This window comes from Pristiophorus japonicus, chromosome 2 (genome assembly GCF_044704955.1).
Source record: "Pristiophorus japonicus isolate sPriJap1 chromosome 2, sPriJap1.hap1, whole genome shotgun sequence".
NCBI classification, from domain to species: Eukaryota; Metazoa; Chordata; class Chondrichthyes; family Pristiophoridae; genus Pristiophorus; species Pristiophorus japonicus.
In genome coordinates this window covers 73,294,890-73,311,981 of record NC_091978.1, presented here as the reverse complement: position 1 = coordinate 73,311,981, position 17,092 = coordinate 73,294,890, and the positions used below count along the sequence as shown (strand labels likewise).

The 17,092-nt window shown below is 45.0% G+C and overlaps 1 protein-coding gene across 3 annotated transcripts in view; it reads right to left on the bottom strand.

Moving 5' to 3' along the window:
- Nucleotides 1-17,092, bottom strand: part of rai14 (retinoic acid induced 14) — a 386,053-nt gene that overhangs the window by 113,256 nt on the left and 255,705 nt on the right. For all 3 annotated transcript variants that reach the window (XM_070867929.1, XM_070867946.1, XM_070867937.1), the window contains exons 4-6: nt 16,503-16,591; nt 13,012-13,076; nt 4,396-4,453 (exon numbers count right to left, since the gene is read on the bottom strand). In XM_070867929.1, the coding sequence (XP_070724030.1) occupies nt 4,396-4,453; nt 13,012-13,076; nt 16,503-16,591 (212 nt within the window). The remainder of the gene's footprint in view (nt 1-4,395; nt 4,454-13,011; nt 13,077-16,502; nt 16,592-17,092) is intronic.

Here is a 17,092-nt window from a genome sequence, read left to right as displayed (position 1 = left end):
AGATTAACGCAATAGTTAGGAAAGACATTAGCTTGGATGATGTGGAATCTATATGGGCAGAACTGCAGAACACTAAAGGGCAAAAAACATTAGTGGGAGTTGTGTACAGACCTCCAAACAGTAGTAGTGATGTTGGGGAGGGCATCAAACAGGAAATTAGGAGTGCATGCAATAAAGGTGCAGCAGTTATAATGGGTGACTTTAATATGCACATAGATTGGGCTAGCCAAACTGGAAGCAATACGGTGGAGGAGGATTTCCTGGAGTGCATAAGGGATGGTTTTTTAGACCAATATGTCGAGGAACCAACTAGGGGCGAGGCCATCTTAGACTGGGTGTTGTGTAATGAGAGAGGATTAATTAGCAATCTCATTGTGCGAGGCCCCTTGGGGAAGAGTGACCATATGGTGGAATTCTGTATTAGGATGGAGAATGAAACAGTTAATTCAGAGACCATGGTCCAGAACTTAAAGAAGGGTAACTTTGAAGGTATGAGGCGTGAATTGGCTAAGATAGATTGGCGAATGATACTTAAGGGGTTGACTGTGGATGGGCAATGGCAGACATTTAGAGACCGCATGGATGAATTACAACAATTGTACATTCCTGTCTGGCGCAAAAATAAAAAAGGGAAGGTGGCTCAACTATGGTTATCTAGGGAAATCAGGGATAGTATTAAAGCCAAGGAAGTGGCATACAAATTGGCCAGAAATAGCAGCGAACCTGGGGGCTGGGAGAAATTTAGAACTCAGCAGAGGAGGATAAAGGGTTTGATTAGGGCAGGGAAAATGGAGTACGAGAAGAAGCTTGCAGGGAACATTAAGGCGGATTGCAAAAGTTTCGAAAGGTATGTAAAGAGAAAAAGGTTAGTAAAGACAAACGTAGGTCTCCTGCAGTCAGAATCAGGGGAAGTCATAACGGGGAACAAAGAAATGGCAGACCAATTGAACAAGTACTTTGGTTCAGTATTCACTAAGGAGGACACAAACAACCTTCCGGATATAAAAGGGGTCAGAGGGTCTAGTAAGGAGGAGGAACTGAGGGAAATCTTTATTAGTCGGGAAATTGTGTTGGGGAAATTGATGGGATTGAAGGCCGATAAATCCCCAGGGCCTGATGGACTGCATCCCAGAGTACTTAAGGAGGTGGCCTTGGAAATAGCGGATGCATTGACAGTCATTTTCCAACATTCCATTGACTCTGGATCAGTTCCTATCGAGTGGAGGGTAGCCAATGTAACCCCACTTTTTAAAAAAGGAGGGAGAGAAAGCAGGGAATTATGGACCGGTCAGCCTGACTTCAGTAGTGGGTAAAATGATGGAATCAATTATTAAGGATGTCATAGCAGAAAATGGTGACATGATAGGTCCAAGTCAGCATGGATTTGTGAAAGGGAAATCATGCTTGACAAATCTTCTGGAATTTTTTGAGGATGTTTCCAGTAAAGTGGACAAAGGAGAACCAGTTGATGTGGTATATTTGGACTTTCAGAAGGCTTTCGACAAGGTCCCACACAGGATATTAATGTGCAAAGTTAGAGCATTGGATTGGGGGTAGTGTGCTGACGTGGATTGAGAACTGGTTGTCAGACAGGAAGCAAAGAGTAGGAGTAAATGGATACTTTTCAGAATGGCGGGCAGTGACTAGTGGGGTACCGCAGGGTTCTGTGCTGGGGCCCCAGCTGTTTACATTGTACGTTAATGATTTGGACGAGGGGATTAGGTGTAGTATCTCCAAATTTGCGGATGACACTAAGTTGGGTGGCAGTGTGAGCTGCGAGGAGGATGCTATGAGGTTGCAGAGTGACTTGGATAGGTTAGGTGAGTGGGCAAATGCGTGGCAGATGAAGTATAATGTGGATAAATGTGAGGTTATCCACTTTGGTGGTAAAAACAGAGAGACAGACTATTATCTGAATGGTGACAGATTAGGAAAAGGGGAGGTGCAACGAGACCTGGGTGTCATGGTACATCAGTCACTGAAGGTTGGCATGCAGGTACAGCAGGCGGTTAAGAAAGCAAATGGCATGTTGGCCTTCATAGCAAGGGGATTTGAGTACAGGGGCAGGGAGGTGTTGCTACAGTTGTACAGGGCATTGGTGAGGCCACACCTGGAGTATTGTGCACAGTTTTGGTCTCCTAACTTGAGGAAGGACATTCTTGCTATTGAGGGAGTGCAGTGAAGATTCACCAGACTGATTCCCGGGATGGTGGGACTGACCTATCAAGAAAGACTGGATCAACTGGGCTTGTATTCACTGGAGTTCAGAAGAGTGAGAGGGGACCTCATAGAAACGTTTAAAATTCTGACGGGTTTGGACAGGTTGGATGCAGGAAGAATGTTCCCAATGTTGGGGAAGTCCAGAACCAGGGGTCACAGTCTAAGGATAAGGGGTAAGCCATTTAGGACCGAGATGAGGAGAAACTTCTTCACCCAGAGAGTGGTGAACCTGTGGAATTCTCTACCACAGAAAGTAGTTGAGGCCAATTCACTAAATATATTCAAAAGGGAGTTAGATGAAGTCCTTACTACTCGGGGGATCAAGGGATATGGCGAGAAAGCAGGAAGCGGGTACTGAAGTTTCATGTTCAGCCATGAACTCATTGAATGGCGGTGCAGGCTAGAAGGGCTGAACGGCCTGCTCCTGCACCTATTTTCTATGTTTCTATGACCTCTCATTCTTCTAAACTCTCGAGAATATAGGCCTAGTCTATTCATTCTCTCCTCATAGGACATGAGGCAATGAGACAGTGACTAGTGGGGTGCCGCAGGGCTCAGTGCTGGGACCCCAGCTATTTACAATATACATCAATGATTTAGATGAAGGAATTGAATAATCGCTCCAAGTTTGCAGATGATACTAAACTGGGTGGCGGTGTGAGCTGTGAGGAGGATGCTTAGAGGCTGCAGGGTGACTTGGACAGGTTCGGTGAGTGGTCAAATGCATGGCAGATGCAGGATAATGTGGATAAATGTGAGGTTATCCACTTTGGTGGCAAAAACATGAAGGCAGATTATCTGAATGGTGGCAGATTAGGAAAAGGGAAGGTGCAACGAGACCTGGGTGTCATGATACATCAGTCATTGAAAGTTGGCATGCAGGTACAGCAGGCGATAAAGGCGACAAATGTTGGTCTTCATAGCTAGGGGATTTGAGTATAGGAGCAGGGAGGTCTTACTGCAGTTATACAGGGCCTTAGTGAGGCCTCACCTGGAATATTGTGTTCAGTTTTGGTCTCCTAATCTGAGGAAGGACGTTCTTTCTATTGAGGGAGTGCAGCGAAGGTTCACCAGACTGATTCCCGGGATGGCAGGACTGACATATGAGGAGAGACTGGATCGTCTGGGCCTTTATACACTGGAGTTTAGAAGGATGAGAGGGGATCTCATAGAAACATAAAATTCTGACGGGACTGGACAGGTTAGATGCAGGAAGAATGTTCCCGATGCTGGGGAAGTCCAGAATCAGGGGACACAGTCTAAGGATAAGAGGTAAGCTATTTAGTACTGAGATGAGGAGAAACTTCCTTCACTCAGAGTTGTTGACCTGTGGAACTCTCTACCACACAGAGTTGTTGATGCCAGTTCATTGAATATATTCAAGAGGGAGTTAGATATGGCCCTTACAGCTAAAGGGATCAAGGGGTATGGAGAGAAAGCAGGAAAGGGGTACTGAGGTAAATGATCTGCCATGATCTTATTGAAAGGTGGTGCATGCTCAAGGGGCCGAATGGCCTACTCCTGCACCTATTTCTATGTTTCTATATTGGATTGGATTGCTATGTGTTGATCTCAAATGCAACATTTGCATAAGAGGGAATTTTAACTTTCCCAGATCGTGGCAAAAGGAGCAGGAAAGCAGTTGAAATGAAGTGGCTGCAGATCCGGCTCAATTCCTGCCAATTTACCTATTTTAATACTGCTGGCATTGGGGGCGGTGTGGCTCCGAACTGACTCTAGATAAAACTGTTACAAGGTTACTGAGGCCCTCTAAGACAAATGTTAAAAAGAAAAACTTTCCTTCGTGCAGGGTTTTCTTCCTGGCCCCATGAGGAAAACGCAACCTCTGCTGTCTCTCGCCTCGTTCCCCTCCCCTTCCGCCCTCTCCTCCTTGCAAAATCTTTCTGCCCGATATTCATCCACCCCTGTTGGTTAGCTGCTACCTTCTGCCCAATATGGGTGAGCAGCTGACCAGCGACATTCAAGAAAGATTTTAACTGCTGGGCCACCAATGAAGACTCCCACACAGGATTGCCATCCGCTCCTGCTGGGATTGGAGATTCGGTATAATCAACCCTAGTGTTCCTCATGCAGCGCAGAGCATTTAAAGCAGATAATGTTGCCCTTCAATCGTGAAATGAACAATGTCTTTATAAAGTAGGTAATATTGATTACCTGCATGGTGCAAAGCTGTCTTCCCATTACTATCAGCGCATTCCACAGGACACTTGTACTATTAACAAGAAAAAGACAAAAATTTGTTTAGTGCTCTACTCCAGATCTTTGTATATGCTCTAGATACGATAACAATGTTAGTTAATAGACAATTTACATTCCTTGCATTAGTCTGACATTACATCCTGAAGGACTTACCTCACACATAAACATTCTGATGGATGTGATACAGCATAGAATTTAAAAAAAACGGGAGCTTTTACTAAAGAGACTCAGAATTACAAAATTCTAATTCTACACTGTATGAAAGCTACACAATATTCTCAATTTTAATCATTTTCTTTCCTCATCCTGAAGAAATAAAACTAGTCAAAAATAATGACAGTGTTACTATGTAGTAGTTTCAAAAATAAATGTCAAACTACATGAATATTGCAACATGGGCTTTCAGCTGCAGTGGGACCACAAACAGGCACTGTTTAATGAGACGGAGAAATTAAACATTTTCCTTCTGGATGAAAGATGGAGACATTCCGATGCATTCAGTGTATCTAATCCCACCTTTACATTGCAATCAGCAGCTGAAGCCAAACCACATCTTCCCTGGTGCTAACCAAATTGCCAGTACCAGGCCAAACCCAACCGTACAAACCTCCTGCATGTAATTGTTCACTGTCTTGTGTGGCAACTGCAGTGGAAGTTCAGATGATATGATATCCACCTCCTAGTTTTAATAAAAACTCTCAGGCAACCTCCTACATGGACACTTTTGTTTTGCTACCTATTAAAAAGAGTACACTTGGCCTCCCTGCTTTTCTGGTTCAGAAAAGACCAGCTGTACAGAAATTAATGTAAATTACACACTTGAAATGAGTTTGAGCAGCATGCACAGACCTTGAAACCAATGAGAATTAGACTGATGAATGGATACTCCCCACTTGCACTGTTACAGCATCTAATTTGATAATGGATAATATCCAGGAAGCAGTTTTTTTTGGAACAAGTAGTTTTAGTTCTTTTAGTCCCATTTTTCATTTTCTATGCATTAATTATTGACATTTAGCAGTTTGAAATAGTTACTATTTTCAATGCTTACATTCAATTTATTTACATCGGATAGTGAGGAGGGACCATCTCAAAGCCATATAAAAACATCAACTAAACTATTAAAAGAGTGCATTTTTAAACAGATCATGAATTTTGATTCCAATTATTGTTTTTCTGCTTAAAATCGCAGAGGCTAAGCCCTGTCTCCATCCTTGCTGGTCTTTTTTTCTTCTGGTCTAATCCAACAAGCTTGCCTTAACAGAAAGTTGGGTCAAAAGTGGAGAAAAGCAAAAAGTAAAAAAAAAGAGATGTGGCCATAATACAAGGATGAAACCAAAAGGAAGTAAAATAGATAGATGTATTAAGCAGAAAGAAACTAAAAAGAGAAATGATTAGTTTTGAAAATAAATAAGGAAAGTGTCAAAAAAGGAGGCAGCAACAGAGAGGAGGGGGGAGGGGGAGCGAGAGGGGAGGGAGGGGAATGGTGGAGCGAGAGAGGAGGGGGGGAGGGGGCGAGAGATGAGCGAGAGGAGGGGGAGCGAGAGCGAGAGAGGAGGGGGAGCGAGAGAGGGGGGGGGGAGGGGGAGCGAGAGAGGAGGGAGGAGGGGGGGTGAGAGAGGAGGGGGAGGGGGAGTGAGAGAGGAGGGGGAGGGGGATCGACAGAGGAGGGTGAGAAGGGGGATCAACAGAGGAGGAGGGGGGAGGGGGAGCGAGAGAGGAGGAGGGGGGAGGGAGCGAGAGAGGAGGAGGGGGGAGGGAGCGAGAGAGGAGGAGGAGCGAGAGAGGAGGCGGAGCGAGAGAGAGGAGGGAGTGCAGCGAAGGGTCACCAGACTGATTCCCGGGATGGCTGGTCTGACGTATGAGAGACTGGATCAACTGGGCCTTGATACACTGGAGTTTAGAAGGATGAGCGGGGATCTCATAGAAACATAAGATTCTGACGGGACTGGACAGGTTAGATGTGGGAAGAACGTTCCCGATGTTGGGGAAGTCCAGAACCAGGGGACAGAGTCTTAGGATAAGGGGTAGGCCATATCGGACTGAGATCAGGAGAAACTTCTTCACTCAGAGAGTTGTTAACCTGTGGAATTCCTTGCCGCAGAGAGTTGTTGATGCCAGTTCATTGGATATATTCAAGAGAGTTAGATATGGCCCTTACGGCTAAAGGGATCAAGGGGTATGGAGAGAAAGCAGGAAAGGGGTACCGAGGGAATAATCAGTCATAATCTTATTGAATGGTGGTGCGGGCTCGAAGGGCCAAACGGCCTGCTCCTGCACCTATTTTCTATGTGCGAGAGCAGGAGCGAGGGTGAGCGAGAGCAGGAGCGAGGGTGAGCGAGAGAAAAGAGGGGGAGGGAGAGCAGAAGATAGGGGGAGGGAGAACGTAAGAGAAGGAGCAAGAGTGGAAGAGAGAGACAGTAGGAAACCTTTGGCATTGTTGTCAAATTAAGTTAGTTTAAGGGTTAAGTCAAGGCAGGAGAGCCCAGACCCATGTCATGCTCCTCCTGTGCTACGTGGGAAATCAGGGACACTTCCAGTGTCCCTGACTACTATGTGCGCGGGAAGTGTATCCAGCTGCAGTTCCCGTCAGACCGCATTGTGGCACTGCAGCTGCGCATGGATTCACTCTGTAGCATCTGCGATGCTGAGGATGTCATGAATAGCATGTTTAGTGAGTTGGTCACACCGCAGGTAAAGGTTACAAAGGCAGTTAGGGAATGGGTGACCATCAGTCAGAGCAGGAGTAAGAAGGTAGTACAGGGGTCCTCTGCGGTCATCTCCCTCCAAAACAGATTAACCACTTTGGAGACTGTTGGGGGAGATGGTTCATCAGGGGAAGGTTATAGCAGCCAAGTTCATGGCACCATGGGTAGCTCTGCTGCACAGAAGGGCAGGAAAAAGTGTGGGAGAGCTATAGTGGTAGGGGATTCTATTGTAAGGAAAATAGATAGGTGTTTCTGCGGCCGCAATCGAGACTCCAAAATGGTATGTTGCCTCCCTGATGCAAGGTTCAAGGATGTCTCGGAGCGCTGCTGGGCATTCTGGAGGGGGAGGGTGAACAGCCAGTTGTCGTGGTGCATATAGGTACCAACGATAGTAAAAAACAGGATGAGGTCTTACAAGCTGAATTTAGGAGCTAGGAGTTAAATTAAAAAGTAGGACCTCAAACAGGTAGTAATCTCAGGATTGCTACCAGTGCCACGTGCTAGTCAGAGTAGAGATAGCAGGATAGTTAAGATGAATACATGACTTGAGGAATGGTGCAAGAGTGAGGGATTCAAATTCCTGGGACGTTGGAACTGGTTCTGCGGGAGGTGGGACCAGTACAAACCTGGGCAGGACCGGAACCAATGTCCTAGGGGGAGCATTTGCGAGTGCTGTTGGGGAGGGTTTAAACTAATATGGCAGGGGGATGGGAATCTATGCAGGGAGACAGAGCGATGCAAAATGGGGGCAAAAGCAAAAAGTAGAAAGGAGATAAGGAAACGTGGAGAGCAGAGAAATCAAAAGCAAAAATCAAAAAGGGCCACATTACAACATAACTCTAAAAGGACAAAGAATGTTGAAAAAAACAAGCCTGAAGGCTCTGTGTCTCAATGCGAGGAGCATTCGTAATAAGGTGGATGAATTAACTGCGCAGATAGCAGTTAACGGATATGATGCAATTGGGATTACGGAGACATGGCTCCAGGGTGACCAAGTCTGGGAACTCAACATCCAGGGGTATTAAATATTCATGAAGGATAGACAGAAAGGAAAAGGAGGTAGGGTAGCATTTCTGGTTAAAGAGGAGATTAATGCAATAATAAGGAAGGACATTAGTTTGATGATGTGGAAAATGTATGGGTCGAGCTCAGGAACACCAAAGGGCAGAAAACGCTAATGAGAGTTGTGTACAGACCACCAAACAGTAGTTGTGAGGTTGGGGATGGCATCAAACAGGAAATTAGGGATGCATACAATAAGGGTACAGCAGTTATCATGGGTGACTTTAATCAACATATAGACTGGGCTAACCAAACTGCTAGCAATATGCTGGAGGAGGATTTCCTGGAGTGTAAAAGGGTTGGTTTTCTAGATTATAGAAACATAGAAAATAGGTGCAGAAGTCGGCCATTTGGCCCTTCGAGCCTGCACCACCATTCAATAAGATCATGGCTGATCATTCACCGCAGTACCCCTTTCCTGCTTTCTCTCCATACCCTTTGATCCCTTTAGCCCTAAGGGCCTTATCTAACTCCCGCTTGAATATATCCAATGAACTGGCATCAACAACTCTCTGCGGTAGGGAATTCCACAGGTTAACAACTCTGAGTGAAGAAGTTTTTCCTCATTTCAGTCCTAAATGGCTTTCCCCTTATCCTTAGACTATGCCCCCTGGTTCTGGACTTCAACATCGGGAACATTCTTCCTGCATCGAACCTGTCCAGTCCTGTCAGAATGTTATATGTTTCTATGAGATCCCCTCTCATCCTTCAAAGCTCCAGTGCATACAGGTCTAGTCGAACCAGTCTCTCCTCATGTCATTTCTGCCATCCCGGGAATCAGTCTGGTGAACTTTCGCTGCACTTCCTCAATAGCAAGAATATCCTTCCTCAGATTAGGAGACCAAAACTGAACACAATATTTCCAGGCGAGGCCTCACCAAGGCCCTGTAAAACTGCAGTAAGACCTCTCTGCTCCGATACTCAAATCCCCTAGCTATGAAGGCCAACATGCCATTTGCCTTCTTCACCGCCTGCTGTACCTGCATGCCAACTTTCAATGACTGATGAACCATGACACCCAGGTCTCGTTGCACCTCCCCTTTTCCTAATCTGCCGCCATTCAGATAATATTCTGCCTTCCTGTTTTTGCCACCAAAGTGGATAACGTCATATTTATCCACATTATACTGCATCTGCCATGTATTTGCCCACTCACCGAACCTGTCCAATTCACCCTGCAGCCTCTTAGCGTCCTCCTCACAGCTCACACCGCCACCCAGCTTAGTGTCATCTGCAAACTTGGAGATATTACACTCAATTACTTCATCCAAATCATTGATGTATATTGTAAAGAGCTGGGTTCCTAGCACTAAGCCCTGCGGCACTCCACTCGTCACTGCGTGCCATTCTGAAAAGGACCCGTTTATCCCGACTCTCTGCTTCCTGTCTGCCAACCAGTTCTCTATCCACATCAGTACATTACCCCCAATACCACGTGCTTTGATTTTGCACACCAATCTCTTGTGTGGGACCTTGTCAAAAGCCTTTTGAAAGTCCAAATAAACAACAAACACTGGTTCTCCCTTGTCCACTCTACTAGTTACATCCTCAAAAAATTGCAGAATATTCGTCAAGCATGATTTCCATTTCATAAATCCATGTTGACTTGGACCAATCCTGTCACTGCTTTCCAAATACGCTGCAATTTCATCCTTAATAATTGATTCCAACATTTTCCCCACTACTGATGTCAGGCTGACCAGTCTATAATTACCTGTTTTCTCTTTCCCTCCTTTTTTAAATAGTGGTGTTACATTAGTTACCCTCCAGTCCATGGGAACTGATCCAGTCGATAGACTGTTGGAAAATGTTCACCAACGCATCCACTTTTTCGAGGGCCACTTCCTTAAGTACTCTGGGATGCAGACTATCAGGCCCCAGGGATTTATCGGCCTTCAATCCCATCAATTTCCCCAACACAATTTCCCGCCTAATAAGGATATCCTTCAGTTCCTCCTTCTCACTAGACCCTCGGTCTCCGAGTACATTCGGAAGGTTATTTATGTCTTCCTTCGTGAAGACAGAACCAAAGTATTTGTTCAACTGGTCTGCCATTTCTTTGTTCCCCATTATAAATTCACCTGAATCTGACTGCAAGGGACCTAAGTTTGTCTTCACTAATCTTTTTCTCTTCACATATCTATAGAAGCTTTTGCAGTCAGTTTTTATGTTCCCGGCAACTTCCTCTCGTACTGTATTTTCCCCCTCTTAATTAAACCCTTAGTCCTCCTCTGCTGAATTCTAAATTTCTCCCAGTCCTCAGGTTTGCTGCTTTTTCTGGGCAATTTATATACCTCTTCCTTGGATTTAACACTATCCTTAATTTCCCTTGTTAGCCATGGTTGAGCCAGCTTCCCCGTTTTATTTTTACTCCAGACAGGGATGTACAATTGTTGAAGTTCATCCATGTGATCTTTAAATACCCATGTTGAGTTCCGAGCCTTGGTCACCCTGGAGCCATGTCTCCGTGATACCAATTACATTATATCCGTTAACTGCTATCTGCGCAGTTAATCCTTCCACCTTATTCCGAATACTCCTTGCATTGAGGCACACAGCCTTCAGGCTTGCCTTTTTAACACACTTTGCCACTTTAGAATTTTGCTGCAATGTGGCCCTTTTTGCTTTGGGTTTCTCTGCCCTCCACTTTTACTTTTCTTCTTTCTATCTATTGCTTCTGCCTCATTTTACTTCCCTCTGTCTCCCTGCATAGGTTCCCATCCCCCTCAACAGTAGCCAAAGCGGTGTATCAATATGTCGAGGAACCAACTAGAGAGCTGGCCATCCTAGACTGGGTGTTGCGTAATGAGGATTAATTAGCAATCATGTTGTGCGAGGCCCCTTGGGGAAGAGTGATCACAATATGGTAGAATTCTTTATTAGGAAGGAGAGTGACATAATTAATTCAGAGACTAGGGTCCTGAACTTAAAGAAAGGTAACTTCGATGGTATGAGACATGAATTGGCTAGGATAGACTGGTGAATGATACTTAAAGGGTTGACGGTGGATAGGCAATGGCAGACATTTACAGATCACATGGATGAACTTCAACAATTGCACATCCATGTCTGGCGTAAAAGTAAGACAGGGAAGGTAGCTCAACCGTGGCTAACAAGGGAAATTAGGGATAGTGTTAAATCCAAGGAAGAGACATATAAATTGGGCAGCGGGGGGGGAAGCAAGGAGGAGGCAGCCGTTCCCGACGGCGGGGGGGGGGGGGAGGAGGAGGCAGTGAGGGCCCGACCGACGGCAGCGGGGGGGGGGGGGGAAGCAAGGAGGAGGCAGCCGTTCCCGACGGCGGGGGGGGGGGGGGGGGGGGGGGGGGGAAAGAGAGGAGGCAGTGGGGGCCCAACCGACGGCAGCGGGGGGGGGGGGGGAGGCAGTGAGAAGGCTGCAGGAAGCCTCAGAAGTTCAGGCAGCCATTCCCGACGGCAGCGGGGTGGGAGGCAGTGAGAAGGCTGCAGGAAGCCTCAGAAGTTGAGGCAGCCATTCCCGACGGCAGTGGGGGGGGGGGGGGGGAGGCCCTCCTGCCGTCGGTCGGGTCCGTCGGGAAACGGCTGCCTCAACTTGAGGCTTCCTGCAGCCTTCTCACTGCTGCAAGAAGCCTCAGTGCTGATCATGGAAGGGCAATGTGGTTTTATTAAAAAATTTTAAAAATTGAACAGCTACAAAGAACTACAAAAATGGCCGAGTGCCAATGTTTCCTTCACACCGCGTGCGCGAACGCTCCAACGCGCACGCGCAGGGTTGCCGGCATGAAAAAAACTAATTTAAATGGTACCCGCCCCCTCCTACTTACAAAATCGGCGCGAGTGGTAGGCTCCGCCCCCTGGGCGCCGCGCCAAGCTGACATCGAGCTGCAAAGTGCTCGAGAATAACGCGTTTTTTTTCAGGTGCCATTTTCGGCGCGAAAAACGGACGCCCAGTTCGGAGGGGCGCCTGTTTTGCCGCGTGTGGAAACTTGGGACTAATGTTTCTAAGAGAGAGGAGTAAAAGCAGAAATGAGAATGCGAGAGCAGGAGTGTATGCAAACAAGGAACAGCATGAATGAGGAAAAGAGAGGGAACAAAGAAAAGCGAGTGAGCGAGAGTAAAAGAGGGAGAGGGTGAGAATAAAAGAGGGAGACACAAAAAGCAAGGGAGTGGGAGACAAAAAGAGATGGTGAAAGGAAAAGAAAGGCAGTGCGTGCGCGGGGGTGTGGGGGGGGCTAAGTAATTGGAGTGAGTGTGCAGGTGCGAGCGTACGGGCAAGAGGGCAGTGAGTGAAAAAGGGAGAGCTAAAGAAAAAGGGAGCAAGTAGAAAATAGGGAGAGACAGACAGAAAAAGAGAGATGAACAATGAGGAAATGTACAGAAAAGGATTCTTCAAAATTCTCCTTCAAAAAGATCAATGATTAGAATACTATAATTTGTGCATGAGTGAGGGCAAGATCTGGTGATGCAACTGCATTTGCAAAGGGCCAGATGGTGAATCTCTCAAGCATCATTAGTGGTTGGGGCATTCTCTCAGGAGTGTGGCAATACTGGAAAATTGTAAGATTTGTTACTATTTTGGCAATTGGAATCTGTTCTAATATTAAGTAACTTTTCCAAAATGAACTAAACATTATTCAAAAAAATTAATAAATCAGCTGTGATATAGAAACATTACAAATTATCCAGTGCCCAGTCAATATTATGTTGCATTTTGTGTTACTGTTCTCACACACAAGTGTTGGTATTCCATCATCTGGGCCCTTGAAAATTAGAAACATTTCTTCAATTATATATCACAGATAGCAAAAACATGAGTCGCTACTACCTGGAGGATCTTCTTCACACATTCTTGGTGACTATTTTTTGAAGCAAGGTGCAAAGCATAGTAACCTACAATTCAAACAGGGAGAAAAAGGGTGAAAATTCTTGCATCCAATACTACTTTTTAAACTGCACAATACAAAAGTGCCACTTAAATATTAGCTCCTCAGTTTTATATGTACAAGGTGAAGTTAGATTTATAGTCTGAAGTGCTCTTTATAGTGAAAGGTGGTTATAAATTTATAGCTAAATATAGATTGTACTGCCAGACAAGAAACATAACTCAGAACTCAGAAACATAACATGCATTTCATTTTTTTTCTCTGATTCAGCAACCCCCCAGCTTGAATGTCAGTAAAACTAATGGAATCCTTAGGACTGTAACAGAAGAAAGAAGTGTCTGTTGGAAGTAAGAGAACTGATAATTGATCAATTAAATGACAACAACATTAAAATAAAAATAAAAGTTGCTTCGCTGGAAACCTCATACAAGTAGCGCACACTGAAAGCATGCACATCAGTCAACATCGGAGCAACAAAGACAGATTAACGTTTAATGTGAAGACCCTCATCAAAATTTTAAAATATTCAGCCTGCAGATATGAGCTGAAAGAAGACTCTAGTTTTTCGACCAATATTCACCCTTAGACTGGCAACATAACCAGGAAAATTCCAGGCTCCTTGGCTGGCTATTTAACGTTCTCAGCTCAGACAGTCAGCTGGAAAAAATTAGTAATGCAGCAGTTTTGCTACAGTATTCCAATGTAGATTCCTTCAGCCTGCCCTGAATGGAACTTTGACAGAGACTTATTTTCTCAGACACACTATTATGCGTAGAATAAATAATCCAGTCAGATTGTGGGACATGAACTATTACCCACAATTCCTCCAGATAACAAAGTTCATCAATCTCAGCCACCTTGCTGTGGGACAACACTAAGTGGAAGCCAAATGCTTCCCCTTGGAGAGGTAAAAATTATCCTCGATGGAATGCTCACGAGGCTCCTACGAGCAGGTTGTTAATTTGCACTCTTGAACAAGATGATGGCTAAAGTTACAACTGGGGTACCACCAATGTAAAAGCAAACTGGGGAGTTAGTTAACACTCTGAAGGTAGGGGAACATTTCGCAAATAGTGACCATACTATGACTGAGTTTAATATTAGGTTTGAGAAGGAGAAGGCGGAGTTTCAAACGGAGGTTTTAAATTTCAGAAAAGGAAACTTTGAAGAAGAAGAATCAACTGACCACGGTAAATTGAGCTGAACCCTAAAAGGCAAAGGCTCCACTCATGTAGCTAAGCAATCATGGTCAACCAATGAGGTAAAATACATTATCAAGCTGAAACAAAAGGCTTACACAAATGCAAGGAAACGTGGAAATCTAGCAAACTGGAAAGCTGTAAAAAGCAACAAAGCGATGCGAATAAAGTAATGAGGTGCAAAAAAGAAATGTTACAAAAAATTTGCAATGGATATCAAAGCTAATATCAAAAATAAATTGTAAATATATTGAGATATTAATGGGAAATATGGTCCCATTGAAGGCTGATGTAGATGAAACTATGATGGATAATAATAAAATGGCAGACTTGTTAAATTACTTCTTTATATCTATTTTCACAGTGGAGGAAAATACCAGCGGGACAAGGAAACCTAAAATAAGTCAAGAGTAGGAATTTAGAACATTTAATACAAGTAGAAAAATAGTAATACAGGTGCAGGGTCGAGAATCCAAAGTTCTGGAATCCGGAATGTTCCAGAATCCGGACCGATCGGTGACAAGGTCATCTGGAGTTCATAAAATGTTCCAGAATCCGGACCAGACGACCCTGCTGACCTCTGGGCCTCCTCGCCAGCCCACTCGAACACCTCCTCGGCGGGGACCCGCCCGACAACATCCTCGGCGGGGCCCCGCTTGATGACAACTTCCTCGGTGGGGCCAGCCCTCCCGAGAACCTCCTTGGCGGGGGCCAGCCTGACAGTAACCTGCTAGGTGGGGGCGGCCCGCCCAAACACCTCCTCGGTGGGCCCCGCCCGACGGCAACTTCCTCAGCGTGGCCGGACGGCCCAACAACCCGCTTGGCAGGGGCCGCCTGACAACCTGCTTGGTGGGGCATGCCCGACAACATCTTCCTCGGCGTGACCGGACGGCCCGACAATCTGCTTGGCAGGGCCGGACAGCATGAACTGCTCTTCAGCGGGAATCACCTTCCCCCTCACACCCCTCTCTCTCTTTGACGTCCCGAAATCCGAAAACCTGGGCTCGGGTATTTCCGGATTCGTGACGTCAGAAAAAAATCGAAAGTCCGAAAAAGCCCAGAATCCGGAATGGCCTCGGTCCCGATGATTCCGGATTTTAGGCGCTGCACCTGTAGAACAAATATTGGGATAAGATAGATCACCCCGGAATATTAAAAGCAATAGGTGAGAAAATCCCAGATCTGTTAGTCATGACTTTCCAAAGTTCTCTAGATTCAGGAATTGTGATGTTGGATTGAAAAATTGCAAATATCACAAGTATTTTAAGGCAGGAAGGAGGCAGAAGGACGACTTCGGAAAAGTTGAGTCCAGGTGTCACAAAGGCATTCATAAGGGTTTCCGCAGCAGTGAAGGTAACATCAGGGCAGAAGCAAATGATCCTCATAATGGGTCGGATCTGGAGCTTGAATTTGAGCTCTGGGTCAAACAGATTAGAATCATAGAATCATACAGGAGGCTGCCATTCGACCCATTGTGCTCTTTGAAAGAGCTATCCAATTAGTCCCCACTCCCTTCCTCATTCCCTATAGCCATACATTTTTTTTCCCTTTTCAAGTATATATCCAATTCCATTTTGAAAGTTACTTTTAAATCTGCTTACATCATTTTTTCTACAGTGCATTCCAGATCAAAACAACTTGTTGCTTAAACCTTTTTTTAATCCTCACCTCGGGTTCTTTTACCAATTACCTTAAATCTGTATCTTTTGATTACCAACCCTCCTACCAGTGGAAACAATTCTCCTTTGTTACTCTATGAAAAGGCTTCATAATTTTGAACAGCTCATTGTAAGCAGCAATGTAACCTCATTGTAAGCAGGAAGGCGGTCAAAAGGTGCATCTCTGGAGGTGATCCTATCGTAGAGCTGGAGGAAGAGTCATTTCTGGAGTTGTGCTGGCTGCGTTGGGACAGGTGGGAGTCTAACCATGCAAGGACAGTCCCATGCAGGAGGGCAGTAGAGGATAGTGTCAACAACTATGTACATGTCAGAGATTAAAGAGGACAAGACGGGTCAGTAGCGACTTTTACCAGGAATATCTTGATACTGTGGGCAAGGTGGAAACCGACCTGAAAAGACTCAAATGGTGTTTAGTGGAAGAGGTAACTAGCCACCTGGAAAGTTTGTCTGCAAAATCTTAAATATTTCAAAAATGCTTTGTGTAATCCAATAATTTATAACAAAATATTTACATTTTCTGTGAGACATGTACTATGTCAGCAGTAAATTGCTTACCTGAGCCATCAGGTACAGTTAGATCAACACCATGAGTGAGCATCGCTCCCAAACAGTCCACCTGTCCCTTTGTGGCAGCCAGGTGAAAACTGAAAGAAAAACAGATTATTAAATGAGATCAGTGTTCCAGCATTTTTTACATTTACTTTTGAATTGTTTCTGGCACCTAAAGCATTCAAAGTTCTCAAGACCAAGTTTAGTCATAAATTTAACATCTTGAATTATTTGATTTTTTTTTACAAGAACAGCAAAAGGGAAGGAAAGCATGGTTTGAATGATACTTTAGGTGAAGGCTCAGAGATGGCTTTATTCTCGAGTACACATACTAAAAATAGTTTAATCTTTTTCTTTTGACACAATTTTAGATGGTTATAGATTCTGGGCTGACCATTTTCTTTCTGGTTTAATATTCCAGCCATACAAATCAGCTTTGGCTACTTTTACATCTCTTTCCCCACTGCTCCCCTGTCCGTCTGCCCGCTGCCCACCACCACCGCAGCCCCACTGCCAATTCGTCAACAGTCAAGATTCAAACAAAGATGACAGGTGTTTGAATTTTGCTTATATTCAAACTTCTGAATAAAACCAGT